At 41.6% G+C, this 18,041-nt stretch overlaps 1 protein-coding gene across 8 annotated transcripts in view; it reads left to right on the forward strand.

Moving 5' to 3' along the window:
• fgd4a (FYVE, RhoGEF and PH domain containing 4a) overlaps positions 1-18,041 on the forward strand; it is a 206,416-nt gene that overhangs the window by 140,383 nt on the left and 47,992 nt on the right. For all 8 annotated transcript variants that reach the window (XM_048548477.2, XM_048548479.2, XM_048548481.2 and 5 more), the window contains 2 exons: positions 4,706-4,882; positions 15,210-15,381. In XM_048548477.2, the coding sequence (XP_048404434.2) occupies positions 4,706-4,882; positions 15,210-15,381 (349 nt within the window). The remainder of the gene's footprint in view (positions 1-4,705; positions 4,883-15,209; positions 15,382-18,041) is intronic.

Raw genomic sequence — 18,041 nt, forward strand, 5'->3', positions numbered from 1 at the left:
ATGAATCCATAGTAGGCAGAGTAAGTGTTTCATCCAATGAGGGTGTGTTCCACTCCCATGTGATGTAATACCCTTCAAAGGGCATTAGCATTAAACACACATTCACACAAAATATTTGACAGACAGTTGTGATCACAATATGCTGCATGTTCACCTTACACATCAGCCCCTGTTGACTAACCACCCTTGACCACATTATGTATTCAAGATTGCAGATCATTTCCACTTATGACTGTGAAACACAGGCAATGTCTTACAGCCTGGAAAAATTGAACCTTGTTTCCAAAGTTGCAATCATCTTCCAAAGTCCAGTAGTCCACAAGGTGCAGGAGCTCCTTATTTTACACCTTGGACCATAAAACTTTAACATCATTATCCTATATGCAAAGCTATCTTTTTTGTCACTGTTGGAGTTGGGAATAGAGGGAGAGAGTTCCTCCTATTCGATGTCACACAAGCTATGCTTGTGTATATGTGCTAAAGGCTTGAGCAATAGATGCCCGAATTAGGGCAGTGATAGAGCCATTGAGTCGCCCAGCGTGGAAATAGACGCATCAGTCTGACTCATTCATGCCAACCAAGTTTCCCAAACTAAACACTTGCCTGCATTTGGCCTATATAGCCGATGTGTAACATCCATGTAGAATTATCCCACTGGCCTCCTTGTTTGCACCTCCATGTCCCAATGTTTGGAGGAGATTGTTGAAATCTATTTATGCCAACGACTGCTGAATTATCACTTTACTGGGGAACTGCATTGTTTCAGATATTGCCCACATAAATTCAATAGAACTGTGCCCAGTGGATAAAGGCACAGAAGCTGTGTGGCTGCTGCACTAAGAGCTGCTATGCTGATGAATGAGGAACCCATAAGCCCACAAGCCCAGGACCAGCATCAACCTCCAGCAGATGTGGAGCCATTCCCTACTAAGGAATTTGCAGCCTCAGGCACCCTCATGATGTGGCAAAGTCACAAGAGAGTCACATCTTATGTGAAATGTTATACTACTTATGAGAAAGGCGTAGTAGCACTGCCCAGGGATGGGAGTCAGAACACCATGACATGCTGTCCAGCATTTTTTCAGTTTAACACCCCCAATCCATTGGAGCCATCAGGAGCCATAGGATGGATGATGGTGATCCGCAAGAGCCCTAGCATTGTGCCAAGTCCGACCATGAGGACATTCTTCCTATGCAACAGCACCTTCATTATCCTACAGAGTAAAATTATTAGCCAAAGCAACGCAGGCAGGCTTTCTTTGGGAATTAAATTCAATGGAACTGCAGTAGGGTTAGATGAAGTCATCTTGCACTGATTGCAAATATTTTGACGCTGTTGACACCACCACCATTGGATAATGCCAATTCCAAGTACAGCTCAATGCTTTGAGCCTTGGCCTTTTAAGGTTATAAATGGATTGAAGCATTCACAACATCTTATGGTCCCTCAATCAAGTTTAACAGAGTTTCTTACAGGTGTGAATGCTGTGGAAAGGATTGCTATCATTCAGACAGAGTTAGAAATTTATGTTAGAGACAAGAAAACTGTAGATGCTGGAATCCAAGGTAGATAAACAGGAGATGCTGGAGGAACACAGAAAAACAGGCTGCATCTGGAGGAAAGAACAGTCAATGTTTTGAGTATTGCCATTCTTCAGAACTGGATGTTGGGATGGGGAGCTTCAGATAAAGAGTGGGGTGGACAGGTTGGAGGCAGAATGGTAGTGATAGATGGACACTGGTGGCAGGTACGACCCAGTTGATCGATGGTTGATGGTCCCTCCCATCAACCAATCAGGTTGTACCTACCATCAGTGTTCACTTATCACCACCATTCCATCTCCACCCCTCTGCCCTCCTCTCTTTATCTGCAGATACCCCTACCACAACATCCAGTTCTGAAGAAGGGTAATACTTGAAACATTTACTGCTGCTTTCCTCCAGATGCTGCCTGGCATTCTGTGTTCTTTCCAGCCTCCTGTTTGTCTCCTTTAGAACATTTTGTGGTGCTGCGGATAGCTAGGGTCTGGACTTTCATTCTTTGTAGTTGCAACTAAAATGACATTTACTTACATAGCCGATGATTGCCAATGAACATATATTTACAAGTATGAGAATGCATTTACAATGAAGTATAACCTGTGCCATTTATGTCCCCTCCAAAGGCCATCTTTTTCCTTTTCCTCTACTGTGTCTTCGTGCAGTCCTGGTATTCACAGCCTGCATGGAGGGAGGCTGCCCCATTGCAGAGCCCTTTGGCCCTTCGTCTTTTGAGCAGGTGACCCCATGAGCATTTTCCAGCAAGATGTCAGTATCTGATCTGGTGGAGGATGCAAGAGGTAGCCCTGCCATTGCATCCTGTGAGGGATCTGTGGAATCTTCCTCAGAGGTGGAAGAGGAACTTGTCAGTGATGCAGGACATTGATGAGCCTGTGTCTCAAAACCTGAGTGCAGTTTTGGTCCCCTTATTTAAGGATGTAAATGCATCAGACGTGTAGAGATGGTTTACTAGGTTACTACCTAAAATGAGTGGGTTGTATCCTAAGGATAAATTGGACAGACTGGGCTTGTTTAGCATGGGTATTGGAAGAATGAGGTGTGACTTGATTGAAGTTTGTAAGATCACAAGTGGTTTTATCAATGTGGACTTGGAAAGGATGTTTCCTGTTAAAGATTAGTACAACTAGGGGACAGTGTTTTAAAATTGGGGGTTGCCCTTTCATTGCAGCAATTAGGAAAATTCTTATCTCTCAGATTGTTAGGCAACTTTGGAACCCTCTGCTACAGAGGGTAATGCAAATAAAACCATCAAATATTCTAAAGGCTGAAGTGAATATATTCTTCTTAGGCAGGGCAATCAATGGTTATTGAAGATTAAAGGGAATGTGGAATTTGAAACAAAGACAGATGAGATATTGGCCATATTGAATAGAAACGCAGGCTTGAGGGTCCAAATGACATACTTCTGCTCCTATTTTGAATGTTCTTAATAGGAAATGTGGGACATTGGTGAATATGTTTATATCCTAAACCAGATGTTAAAGGATATAGAAACAAATAGGAGTAGTGGAGAAAGAGGTAGGTTTAATTAAAGTGTAATTAGGTACAGAAAGACTAAAAAGAGATTGAAAGAAACATTAAATTTAGAGGAAAAAAATAAAAAGGAAGAGTTTAAAAAATTAAAATTTAAAAATCCCTTTGAATAACTAATACCAGCAGGATGAGACCATGTTTACAATTGTTTCCTTTCTGCATTAGAGTGGTTGAGTGTATAGCAGGAAAAAAAGTCAGTTTGCAGAGTTTTTACATCATTTAGTACAAAAAGCCTTAACCAATGTGGTAGGTTTAATTTGTTGTATCAGTGCAAGTACAATGATTTGAAACTGGGTGGTTAACAATTTTGATTGTCAAGAGGATCAAGGGTTACGTGGAGAAAGCAGGAGAATGGGGTTGAGAAACTTATCAGCCATGATTGAGTAGTGGAGCAGATGCATTAGGCCGAATGGCTTAATCGCTGTTCCTATGTCTTAAGATCTCATGGTCTTATAGGTTCTTGTTTTTTGTGAGGCTAACGGTAGAGCTATGCAAACCATTGTGCAATTTGTGGCAATCCATTATTCAAGGGATATATATCTCTCCCTCAATACAAACTGCTGCATTTACATTGCAGTAGTAACATCATGTCCATTCAATTGAACATTATTTTCCCAACAAGTTCTTGGCCAATATTATGATTTAGATTAGAGTTCAATTTATCTTATTAAAGTTATTAAAATTACTAGAGAGAAAACAACATTTTTAAAAATGTTCCTATTGCTGTATTAATTCCTCAGCTGCAAGACAAAGTGTTTGTCTGGCTGCCCTTTGATAGGGAAGGGGTTGATATTTCTGATGTGTTAAAATGGTAAATAAGAAACTATTGCATCAGTTTATATTTCACATTCCTGAGGCAAAACAACGATGAGTCATATGGAGAATAATAAATCATGGCTTTGTCATTACTAATGTTAAAGGTTGTAATATGATGCTTAAACATTTGAAGAAGTTTCAGCCATGCAGTAATTGCATTGCAACCATGAGGCAGTAATTATAAATGACGAGGAAAGACCTGAGGATGACAGGACAACAAGTAATCAATTATATAATCAAGAAAGGAATTTGATGGGAAGATGCAGTCATTTACAGTGAAGGTGTAGTGCCACACAATTAAACATTTGTATGTTAAGTGTTATTACAGTTCACTTTAACTGTTAGCTGATTGCCGTAATACACAGAATCGTAGAAGTGATCACGTACAGGAAGTGAACAGTCAGCTCATCAAAATTGCACAAATGAGTAGCTTAGCTTTCACCGTGCCTTCTCCTAAATTCCCCCCCATACCTTTGCAGACTGCTTCTGTTTAAATAGTCAACTAATGCTCTCTTGAATGCTTCAAATGAACCTGCCTGTACCACACTTTCAGACAGTGAACCCAAAACTCAAAACACTCATGTGAAAGTTTTGATGGGTTAATAGAAAAACAAAGTTGTCGTTGATAACACGTAGGTTCCAATGGGTCCATTCAACATAGTACAACAAAAGTTTAACAGTTAGTATCCCAAGCTTTATATTTCTATTGATTGGTGGAAATCTAAAATAATTTAACATAATCAAAATCTGATTCAGTTGATCTTTGTATTGAATCTTTCCATATCTTTATCCTCAGCCAGTACTGTCAACCATTTGAAAACTTCAGCATCAGAGCACAGGCCGAGTCTGCCGGATATTTCCAAACCAGTTCAGCAAAACTTCAGGAGAAAAGCAGGAAATGATGCTCAGAAAATAAATGGGAAAGCAACCCCGAGTAAATGCACATCATACGCGACAAATCCAAAGCCTCAAGGTAAGTGATTGCCAGAACTGCGAAACATATCAAAGATGCTTCCTTAATAATTTTTTAAATGATGTGCTGCCACGAAGTTCAACAGGAAAGGTGGACATGAATAGGGTGAGAGGAGTGGATGGATTTAAAACAATGAATATGTGGAGACATTTCCAGCTTTCTGTCAGCAATGGTGGCTGCAGTATAAATGTGTGAATCTGCTACCAGATTAGTTTTCCCCATGTAAATTCTCTATCAGGCTGTCCCTGGATGATCAGGGAATTGAGTCCTGGATCTGTGTTATAGCTATTGCCCCAGAATACTGTTCACTCCTCAGTTAACTACTGCAAACTGCCGATGTAAGCCTGTAAAATTCAACTAAAAGGAGAGGAAAGGGCAAAAGTAATTGCACTTCCTGGGCCCAGAATACTTCAAGTAACCTAAATCATATCGGAATGCCAATGACACAAGTAGCACAGTGCTGCAGTGCAGATTCAGCTGCTGCACAACCTTAACAGAGACAATGGCAGGATTTTAACTGTGAAAATGGATAGGTTTGAGGCTGGACAGAACATAGAACAGAAGAGCACAGGATGAAAGTTTAAAGTGTTAAAAATATGGACCACAAAGCTCAATCTACCTTCTTTGATTTTCACTTGTAGGTGGCAGGTTGGCTATTTAAACAGGTTTAGGAAAATCTGCCAGCTAAAGGAAAACAAGATCAGCTGAATCCAGGAAACAAATGGCTTTTCACTTACCTGTTATTTCTAGCATACCTCCCTTAACAACCGCTTGCAATTGAAAGCCTAAATGTCCCCAACAAAGTCTCACATCAAGTGTCCCCAAAGGCATCCCATCCTCCCTCACCACCACCCCTCCCCTCACCCCAGTATACTGGAGAGGCTGACTGGCCTCCCTACCTGAGGTCTTCAAAGACCCCCCCCCACCCAAGCCACCAATTCCCTAGGCCCTAAACCTTCCTACCCCCATCAATATTCCCTCCAGACTGTATTTGGAGCGCACAGATAATTTTTTATTCAGATACCCAGATCCAATACATTTCTCTAGCAGCAGTTCATTAGCAGTAATTTGCAGGGACCAACTGGTGTGCTACCTATATGGAGATTAAGGCTAATACGTCACTGGGCAGCTTCTAGGGAACACAATGTCCACCTTCACCCTCCCTCACACAACCCCCTTGGGTCTTTAATATCTAACACAATCTCATCCTGGTAAATGGAAGGTCTTACTCTGCCCTGTTGATTCTTCTCAATGTTCCCTGTCCGATTAGAAACACGATCTGTCAATCAGTCAGGTTACTTTTGAGGTGGGAGACCTGCCCCTCAGTTGGGTAGAAAGTTTATTTTAAATACTTACAGTGTGGATGCAGGCCATTCAGCTCATTGAGTCCACACGAACCTCTAAAGAGCATCCCACCCAGAACCAGCCCCCTACCATGTCACTGTAACCCCATATTTCTCACGGTTAATCCACCTAACTTGCACATGTTTGGACTGTGGGAGGAGACCCATGCAGACACAAGGGGAATGTGCACATTCCACACAGACAGTCGCCCGAGGCTGGAATCGAACCCAAGTCCCTGGCGTTGTGAGGCAGCATTATTAATCACTGTCCACTATGCCGCCATTTTCAGTGATCAGTACTTAATTCCATCAGTTAAGGAAGTGAAGATGGAAATTCATGAATTATTCCAAAAACAAGTGGATACCATCATGAGGAGATTGTCTGTTATTTCTAGATGATTGTACACATTTCCTACAAACAGTGACAACTCTTCTAAAGTATATTATTGGCCATAAAGTACTTTGAGACATTTAGTGTTTATGAAATGGAAGGTAGGGTAAATAATTTTGCTCATCTACTATAACAAGAGGTGCAGGTTAAACTAACAAAAGACAAATATAAGCCAAATGTCAAGAAGTTCATCTCAAGATTTTGGTTAAATTGCTTAAAAAGCTTTGGAATCATTTAAGCATTGAAAACCAGTAGCCTCAAATCTCTCACTATATTCCTCCCTGATTAACTGTTACCAGTCAAGAAGTATGTATGTGTAATACTCGACACTTAGCCACAGTTAATTTCATCTGACACATGTTGGCCTCAGTATTTCGAGCTGATTCCTAAGGATGCTGTGAGCCATTTTTATTTTCTGATTCAGTTTAGAATTAGATTTCAGTCTTATCGATTTACAATGAAACATTAAAACCAAGAGTATTAACACCAATCTACAGAACTCTCTTGGTGGCATCTACTTTCCATGATATTGTTCTTCTCTTGTCTCAAAGATCCACTTTTGAGGCTTTTATCTGCTTTAACTAGAAAGATGCAAATTAATAAAGATAACAACGTGTGGAGCTGGAGGAACGTAGCAGGCCAAGCAGCGTCAGAGGAACGGTAAAGCTGACATTTTGGATCGGGAAGAAGGGTCCCAACCCAAAACATCAACTTTCCTGTTCCTCTGACGCTGCTTGGCCTGCTGTGTACCTCCAGCTCCACGCTTTGTTATCTCTGACTCCAGCATCTACAGTTCTTACTATCTCTACAAATTAACAAATATGATTTCCAGTGTATATTCTTGTGATGAATTAATTTTATGTGTAATAGAAAAAGAAAACTAATGTACTTAAATATTTAAGTTTAGGTTCTGCCTTAAATATTATAATTTGGTCTGTTATTGCAACTCAGTTTACTTACTTCCTACAACCAAAATTTCCAACTCAGGAATAGTGTGATTTTGCAAGAGCAACGTTATTACATCATTATTTGAATTACAAATGAAATCTATACGTTAAATGTATGGCATAGGAAAAATGCAAGAAAACATCAATTGAAACTGAATTTTCATCAAGTTATGCTGTCTTGGAAGCACTTTAAAAATGTTGGGTGGGATCTGATTACAGGATTGTTGTCCCATTCCGATCTGTAGTAAATTTCATGGTGCAGGATAAAGGTCCAGGCATTCAGTCTACATGTCATTGCTTGATTCGTGGATACTGAGTTTGATTTTACAATAAGTTGGCCACTGGAGATATAACGTTCTTAACTTAACTTGAATAAGTGTCTTCTCATCGATCTTTGAGGAAAAGACCACAGGAAATTGTTCGAAATATTTCTTCATATCCATTCCAAAGAAATGATTCCCTGAAGCCTGCTCATGTTAATGGACTATGGATTATACATGGGATACACAAGGGTATAGAGAAGGCAAGGGAGATGTGAAAGGCATAATGGAAGCATTTGGATCTTCAGCAGACATGAGAAATATGAGGGGGTATAGGAGGACATGGGAAAAATGAAGAGGCGTGGAAGCCACCAGAAAGAAGGAGGCATTCTTGAGAGCCTGACATTTATCATTACAAATTGGCCTGTCGTCCCAGTGAATGGAGGCGGACATTCAGCCAACCACCTGCCTTAGGTGTCTCTTCAGACCTCTGGGTGGCCCGGTGGCTCAGTGGTTAGCACTGCTGCTGGACAGTGTCAGGGAAGCAGGTTTGATTCTAGCCTTGGGAGTCTGTCTGTGTGGAGTTTGCACATTCTCCCTGTGCCTGTGTGGGTTTCCTCCAGATGCTCTGGTTTCCTCCTACAGTACAAAGATGTGCAGGGTAGGTGGATTGGCCATGCTAAAATTACCCGTGGTGCCCAGGGATGTTTAGGTTAGGTGGGTTGACATGAGGAAATGTAGGGATAGGGGAGTGGGATGTTCTTCAGAAGGGCGGTGTGGACTTGTTTGGCCGAATAGCCTGTTTCCACACTATAGGGATTCTACGATTCGATCTCCAGAATATCCCTGGCTCCACAGAATGATATGAAATAGATCTGCTGACCTACCTGTCTCTTCCGTGATAATCCATAACACCATAAGACATAGGAGTGAAAGTAAGGCCATTCGACCCATCAAGTCCACTCCGCCATTTAAATCATGGCTGATGGGCATTTCAGCTCCACTTCCCTGCACTCTCCCCGTAGCCCTTGATTCCTTGTGAGATCAAGAATTTTTTGATCTCTGCCTTGAAGGCATCTAACGTCCCGGCCTCCACTGCACTCCGCGGCAATGAATTCCACAAGCCCACCGTTCTCTGGCTGAAGAAATGTCGTCTCATTTCCGTTTTAAATTTACCCCCTCTAATTTTAAGGCTGTGCCCACGGGTCCTAGTCTCCCTGCCTAACGGAAACAACTTCCAAGCGTCCACCCCTACATTTATTTTTAGATATATGAAAATCAAACATATTCTAGAGTTGTGGTGTTTTGGCTCATTCCTTTGCTTTCAAAGCAAGTATCTGCTTAAAGCAGTATAACTTTGTTAAGCTCTACTGCTCAGTAAAGTTAATTGGACTTTCCTAGGTAAGTTTGCAAATATATTTCCAGTTCTTTGATAGTTTCCTTCCGGTCATGTTGGTCACACAATAATTTGGGTCCTGGAACAAGTGATAAAATGCAGCCTCATACAGTTTAATTTTGAGCAAGAACAGAAATTGTTGGAAAATCTCAGCAAGTCTGGCAGCATTGGTTTTCCACAGTTGCTGCCAGACCTGCTGATCTTTTCCAGCAATTTCTGCTTTTGTTGCTAATTTCCAGCATTCGCAGTTCTTTTGGTTTTTAGTTTTGTTTTAAGTCCTGTCCATTTTCAGTTCCTTCTATGGCTACGACAGTAATGAGAAAAACAGCTGATATTTAGAATAAAAATATGTTATCACAGTAAAGACTTATTGACCATAAAAGGGAACTCCATAGTACCTATTCAGCATTGTGAATATCAATTTTACATCAAAACAACATCTCATGGAATTGTTGCTCAAAAATTCCAGAGCATTGTGCCCTGAATGTTGTGTTGCTATGATATTGAAATAACTCGAGAGACCAGTTTGTTATCACCAAGTCATCCTTTATTTTCACATGCATAGTACTTGTTACTGGTCCAGCTTCCTCAGGACCAGCTGTCGGAATATACAGAGTGTCTGGCACTTCTGTTTATATCTGTCAGCTGGGGCCCAACAGCTCCAATCAGGGAACCCATATTCTGTGAAGTCCTCTTGGCTGACCTCATTACAATCATTACATTCCTCCCCCTCCAAGTCAGGGGATGTGATCCTGTTCTTGCAACCTCTACTGGGGTGTTTTCGCACCAGGTCCGGTTCCTCCGTGTCAGCGTCAACATGTGTTCAGGGCGTTGTGTACTGGACCGTAGCTCGCCTCTTGTGCCCAGAGTCTTTCAGAATAAATTCAGCTTGTTCTTCAGGCCGTAGTGATGTTGAGACTGTGACATCTGCCATGTCCTTCTCAAATCCAGAGGTTTCTTTAACACTAGATGGATGGGTGAACCTACAGGTTCTGACAGCCTTTCTGGCTGTTCTAAGGGGCTAGGAGTGTTTTGCTCCTGTCCCATTTGCAAGTTTGCAGCTTTCATGTGGTTGACATTCTTGTTCAGGAGCACCTCACCTACCTGAACTTTGTACATCACAGGACCTGATCTCACATTGACCTTGCCTCCTACCCCTGCAGGGCCATTTCCGTGGTTTCAGCACCAAACTTTGTCTGCTGAAGTACGCTGTTTCCCTCACTGGGTTCAGAAAGATTTCAACTCTGTTGCCTCAGGAAACATTAGGCTGCTATTAACTGAAAAAGCTGTGGGTCCACGAGCTGTTGGGAGAATTATTCAGAGATAGTAAGAACGACTGATGCTGGAGTCAGAGACAACACACAGTGTGGAGCTGGAGGAACACAGCAGGCCAGGCAGCATCAGAGGAGGTGGAAAGTGGACGTTTCAGGTCGGGACCTTTCTTCAGAAATTACTCATTGTTTTTCATCTGCTCCAATGTCATTTGCCTGGAAAAAATAACCCAGTCTTTAACGGCAGGATTGAACAAGTCAAGCTTCCCAATTAACAGCATGATGCCAGAAATGCTCAGACCATCACAAAGACAACTGATGCGAGAGAATTTCTGTAGGACTGTATCATCTCCATCTCCATCTCCATCTCCATCTCCACTGAATTAACTCCACAGAGGGCAGTATCCCTTCACCAAGGCACCCTTTTTATATACCTGCATACTCAACACTGGTCCAGCTTCCTCAGAGCTAGCTCTTAGAATGAATGAAATCTCTAACACTCATGTTTATGTCTGTCAGCCAGAGCTCCCTGATTGGACCAGATTAACAGCCCTAATCAGGGAACTCGTATTCCATGCAGTGCAGTTGGCTGACCTCATTACAATCACTGCAATATCAGTACAATCCAGTTAACCCCTCAGTCAATGACACTAAACTCAAACTCAACATGTGTTCAGCAGCAGGAGAACCTCTAGCTTAATCCACCGGCAATGTTTGAAGGGGTCATCAATAACACGCAAGTTAGTTGTTTATTAACTGTGACTAGTTCTGTTAGTATTTGTTGGACATTTTGGTGGTTTGAGGACTTGATTAAAGTTAGTCGAGTTGTCAAGGACTGGTGGAGAATGTTTTATTTGTGGCTGCAAATATTCTGGTCTGATGACTTGCTCGCATGCATAACAGTTGCAATCCGCTGCAGACTGTGGCATTTGAGGAAGGTGGAACAGTGACAACAAAATTGAGATTAAACTGTGCAGGAGAAGGAGAAGGGTTTTCAGCAGGGGGCTATTTCCACCAAGAATATTCTAGGAACATACTCTTGTCTCCACCTTGAGTCAGGAGCAATGTGTCCATTTTCAGTGCTTTATGAAAGAGGCAGTTGCAGAACCTTTTGTGCCTCAGGATGTAGCCTCAGAGCTGGGAAGGGACAGGGTTAACGATTTTTGTGAAGGTGACTATGCCCCAAAATTCCTGTGCATCAGGATCCATCCAAGATGGAGCAGATGGGATATGTAACTTTTCCCATTTGTCCATTGCAAGGTCAAAGAGTTGACAAGTATTCTTTGTGCCAGCAGAGGAAACTCAATTGCATTTCCCCGAACATATAGAAGGGGGTGGAACATACTTATGACTGTACCAGAATGGTAAACATACTCATGCTATTTGGTGCTGTCAACTACAAACACTGGGCTTTGCATGCACTATATCCCAATGCTGACATGTACACAACTGAAATGGTTACCATTTATTTATTGCATAGTAGGTGTGTATCCACGTTGGTGCATCAAGTTGTCCAATTGTCCTGTAGTTTGATGCTTTCACTGTGCCAGTTTGGTGTTCCATCAATTTTCCAGCTACTAAGGTAGCTGCTGAATGGCATTAACTATTCACTGATGACCTGGCTCCTAACTCTATAACTCAACAACAGGTGTCTAGCAGATATACAAGGAGAGTCAGTCTTTTCTTTATTCACTCATGGGATGTGGGTATCGCTGGCTGGGCCAGCAATTATTGCCCATCCCTAATCGCTCTTAGGTGATGGTGAGCTGTCCTCTTGAGTCACTCAGTGTACATGTGGTATGTAATGCCATTACACAATGCCAGTACACAAAGAACTCCAGGAATTTGACACAGTAGCACTGAAGGAACAGTGATATATTTCCAAATCAAGTCACTGAGGGCCTTGGAGGGGAAATTGGGATATTATTCCCAAATGTCCACTATACATGACCTTTGAGATGGTAGCAATTGTGAGTTTGGAAGGTGCTGTCTAAGGATCTTTGGTGATTTTCTGGTCAGTGAGGGGTAGGGAGTTGGGATGGGTGTTACTGACCAACCCCCATCCGAACTCCTGCAGGGATGTTCTGGAGCTGAGATGATTGAACTCCAACAACCATGATCATCTTATGTGCCAGGTATGACTCCAACCACTGGAGAGTTTGCCCCCCGATACCCATTGACTCCATTTTTGCTTGGGCTCCTTGATGACACACTCAGGTGAATGCAGCCTTGGTGTCAAGAGCTGTCACCCTCCCCTCACCTCCACAATTCTGCTCTAATGTCCATGTTTAAACCAAGGCTGTAATGAAGTCAGGAGCTGAGTGGCCCTGGCGGAATGAGGATGGGGATATTTGTGGAGTCTCCTCCTCTAGTGTGTCTTCACAAAATATCTATCTTACATATTTTTTATTCATTAATCGGCTAAGGGCCTCACTGGCTAGGCAGCATTTATTGCTGATCCCAAATTGCCCAGAGAACAGTTCAGATTGAACCACATTGCTGTGGCTCTGGAGTCGCATACAGACCAGATCAGGTAAGGATGGCAGTTTCCTTCCCTAAACGACATTAGTGAACCAGATAGGTTTTTCCAACAATTGACAATTGATTAATGGTCATCATTAGATTATTAATTCTGGATATTTTATTGAATCCAAATTCCACTGTCTGCCGTGACAGGATTTGAACCTGGGTCCCCAGAACATTATGTCGGTCTCTGGATTAACAGTCCAGTAATCATACCGCTAGGTCATCACCTCACCCCTTTGTCTAGTCTTGTGCTCCTGCACAGTGCTACTTTAGTGACTACAGCATGGCCAGTGAAAGACTGCTGCCTTTCATTGAGGAAAACTGCAGATGGATGCACAGGACAACCTCAAGCAGCTCTATACTAAGGAAACCTGGCTTCAGATGAGATCACCTCACTGAGATGAGAGCAACGGTCTTGGCTAGCTGAATGAAAGACAACAGTAAGATCATTGATGGAATGACAATATGCTTGGCTGACATGTTTGGTTCTCCAGCATCTGCAGTTCCCATTATCACTGATACAATTTTAACCTCACTGTGAAGCCTCTTCCAGGGATGCCTAACCTGAAGAAGTTACCCTCCTCCGTCCGGACCAACCTCAGGGAATCTCTCTCCCACTGCAACTCTGTTGTAATCCGCCACCCCCTCTCTCCCTATTTATTCCAGAATCCTCTCCCCATCCCCCTCTCTGATGGAGGGTCTAGGCCCGAAACGTCAGCTTTTGTGCTCCTGAGATGCTGCTTGGCCTGCTGTGTTCATCCAGCTTCACACTTTGTTGTTATGCTTGGCTGATGTGTCTACCACAGTTGATGAACAGGCACTGTGTGTGAGCTGTGAAATGTGAGTGTAAGATTTGCAATAGTCCCAAATGTATGAGAGTAAGGTGACGCTCTAAAAGTTTGAGGCTGTCGATCAGAAGTGGGAAAAATGGTGAATGAAGAATTTTACAAGACTAATAGTTCATTTGTAAGGATACATAAAGATAAATTCTCTAATTGTAAACCACTCACATAAGATCATTGAACTTTTGCAACACTTTATCCTCCTTGAAGCTGAACAGTAGACATTGAGCAAAACAGCTATCTGATCCTTCTGTTTTTATGGTGCCTGTCTGGATGGCCTCTTGGTCCCCTGAGGACAAACAATCTCTCTCCTGTCTACACACTGCTTCATGGAGTCCAAACTGCATGGGAACACTTTGGGGCATGCTCACTATCCTGTTGTGTCATTTCCATATCTCATTGTGCTCATAAACACTTTAACCAGTTCCAGCTGCTACTGTAGCCTAAATACACCTCTCCTTTAAGAGGTTTGCGTTAACCTTTAGCTGTGCAAATTAGTTTTAAGTGAAACTAGCCTAAGGGTCTAGGCCCGAAACGTCAGCTTTTGTGCTCCTGAGATGCTGCTTGCCTGCTGTGTTCATCCAGCCTCACATTTTGTTGTCTTGGATTCTCCAGCATCTGCAGTTCCCATTATCTCTCTCTTGCACAAACTCTGGTTCTTTGTCAAGATATGCTACCACTCAGGGCGACACTTATAACATAAAACTTGCAGGAAATGGAAGTTTAAAGATTGAACTGGGGGCAGGTGAGAAAAAGACAAAAAGAAAGCAAGCTTTCTTAAAGAGGCAGGTCCCCAAGTATACAGAGGGAGGTGGAAGGCTATAATGATGATAATGATGAAAATGCGTACAGGCAGAAAAAAATTACATGGGAAGTAGGACAGGTAAAGTCAAAGAATGGAGACATGGCATACCACAGGGTACTGAATTGTTTTATAATGTTTATTTTTGTGTTTCTCTACATTTAGATATTTTTTGTGATTCTGTCTGGAATCTCAGGATGACCTTTTGCTTGTGGTTTTGAGTTTAATTGATTAAACATGTGGTCTAGTCAGGAATGTGTTTAACACTGACAGCGGAGAAACGTAGCTGTACTAGTAACCTGTTTAAAGTTTATTTTTTTATAGTTAATACTGATTTTTTTTGGTTAGTGGATGTACTTTTAAAAATATTTGCTCACAAAAGTCAACTTACATGTAAGGAAAAAAGAAATTAGTGAAATGGGAAAGTTGGTAAAAATCCTGCAAAATCTTGGCCTAGAAATGGCATTGCATTGATTTTTGATTGTCTGCCATTTTCTGTATCAAAACAACTCAAGAATCATAACTGAATCATTCGTTTTTCTTATTCAGTGCCTCGCAAACCTTCACTTCTTCAGAATTCAGCAAGAAAACAAACAATCCAAACTCCTGAAAACAAGGTATTACACAGTCCAAGGACAGAAATGGAGACCTTACCATCTAGCGCGTGCAAGGAGAAAGCTGGCAAGGTGTCTGACCTCATAAATCGGTTTCAAGGAGGCAGGTAATACATGATGTGTTGATATTTTACCAGACCAAGTGCTTTTGCTTTCTCATTCTTCTCCGTACCCCACCCCCATTGTCTACATTCTTGACTTACATCCGTCAACTTTGTCCACATGGAAAAGTGATGAGTGGAGCTGTACTTCCCAAGATTTTTCTCTGAGAATTTAGATATTACTCTGCAGGTCACCCAGCTGAAGAAACTGAACAATATTACAACACAACCTTTAAATGCCAAAATTAAGTGTTTCCTGTTCTGTCATGGCGTGTAAAGGGCAAAACAACATTTCAGCAGAATATGATGCCATCATTAGTTTGTCTAAAAACGAGTTTATGGAAGTGGGTCATGATTAGTAAATTCAAATTGAAACATTCTTTTTCTCCCCTATCTCCTTTATCTTTCCTTATGCAGACAGGGGGAAAGTTTTTTGCATTCTGTGCCTGGCTCTGTCACACCCACCCCACACCCCACACCCAAAATTCCTTAATGTGGGAAGCTCCTTCCTCTGACTTATGGGACTGCCTTGGTCCTGACCCGAAGTTTTGTGCCTTTTAAAATTTTAGCTCTTGTCTGTTTGCCAGCTGCAACTTCCCATCTGTTTCAGGGATATGCAGTGACCCAGATCTCAGAATTGCCCAGACCTCATGCTGCCAAAGCCAACTGCCCCCGAGGTCTAGCAAGCTGCAGTTAATTTTGTGTTACTTCATTGAAATTAGTAAAGCATGTTATAAGTTATGCAGAAGATGTCACAGCTAACCAATTGATTTCTGAGAGTTGTATCAAACCAGTATGATAAAGTATGTTAAGAACAAAACCAACTGGGTCACCAAGCTCAATTTAAGCATCAGATTGAGATATGACAAAGGCACACCAATCCAGTCCATGCCCCCGCCCCCGAAATCCTCCTCATTAACTCTAACTCTAAATAAAGAAGGCCGTTCCATGACAAATCCAGCAACAGTTTGACATAGTCATGTTCACAGAATCATACCTTACAGTCAGTGCGCAGAAACCTGTCATGAGGTGTGCCTTGCTCCATCATAGAGTAGACCCAACCAAGGAGGCAGCATGGTGCTACCGTTGGAGGAAGTGGCCCTAGGGGTCCTCCACGCTGACTCCAGATCTCTGGATCTCATGAAATCTCTTAGTAGCAGAGCAAATTTGAACATGGAAACCTCCTGATTGATCTCAGCAAGGAATCAGTTCATGTCGAATGCCACTTGAAGAATCTCTAAGAGTAGTAAGTGCACATGATGGTTTGGTAGCATCATTACTGACCAAGCTGGGCAAGTCCAGTAGGAAGCACATACTTTGATCTCATCCTCACCAATCTAATTATTGCATATCCAAAACATTGTTGGTAGAAGCGACTGTCATGTTACTTATATTGCACTAATGATCAATTGCTCATCAGCGACTGGTTAATTTTGTGTTTATTGAAATCAGGAAAGCATGCTATAACTTACGAAGATGTCACAGCTAACCAACTGATTTCTGAGAGTGGGTAGCTCACAAAGCCACACTAGAGTCACAGGACAAGTCACAACATTGTATACACACAGCTCACAGAATCTTTAAAGGTGAACTTTCTTAAAGGCCAGATACACATACAACAGTGAGCACAATCCATGAAGAGATCAAATTTCAACTCATATATCTGGAAAGAAAACAGTACCATGTAGCACTATCCCATCTAAATTGGATAGATTTAGCAGCTCAGAGTGTCCATGAGGTATAGTGCAGATCAACAGCAATGGAATTGTATTTCAGCACAATCCATACATCATGACTTATTATATCCCTCATTTTACATTTTAACTTGACAAACAATGAAGAATATAGAAGAGCATGCTCGGAAAATCTGCATCAGGTATACATTAAAAATGCAGTACCAATCACATGAAGCTCCATTATGGGACTACAATCATGTGAACAACCAGAAAGAGACTACTGTGGCAAGAGCTAAGAGATCACACAACTGAAGAATCAGATGAAAGCTGTGTCGCCCCTCCACATCCAATTTAGTATGGTGGTAGGTAATTAATTAATTAACAGCAAGAGGCAACAGCTCCGTGAATGTCGGCATTGTCAATGATAATGGAGCCCAGCAGATTGTCAAATGGCTAGAGTAAAATGTTTGTAATAATCCAAGGCCAAAGGTTAGCCAAATCCTAGCCTTCTCTTGAGGACGTTACTATTAGTCAAGTTGATTTGCTCCATGTGATGTGAAGAAATTAGGCCTTTGCCTAATACAGTCTGATTAAAGTTACATAAAATCAAGCATTGACTTCTCTGATTTACATTCTACCATTTTAGCAGTGTATTTGATAATGCTGCTTTTTCATTGCTGCTGTTCTTTGACTCATATTAAAGAATTTATCTCACTTCCTCACATCATTGATTATCCCTTTTAATCATATTCCAGAATTTCTAATGTTATTACCTGTGAAAAGCCACTCCCAACTGTAATATCAGAAACATGACCGTCCTGGTTTCATTTTTAATTCAAACCCAATGTTTTAAAATTATCATAATTCAAGAATAATCCCTTTGGACTGTAATTTGTCAACATCACCTCATTATCAAAAAGAATGGGAGAGAAAAAAACTATGCTATGGACTTATAGGCTAGTAAATGTTATAGGAATTTAAAATCTGTCA

The sequence above is a fragment of the Stegostoma tigrinum genome, chromosome 18, assembly GCF_030684315.1.
Source record: "Stegostoma tigrinum isolate sSteTig4 chromosome 18, sSteTig4.hap1, whole genome shotgun sequence".
Lineage (NCBI taxonomy): Eukaryota > Metazoa > Chordata > Chondrichthyes > Orectolobiformes > Stegostomatidae > Stegostoma > Stegostoma tigrinum.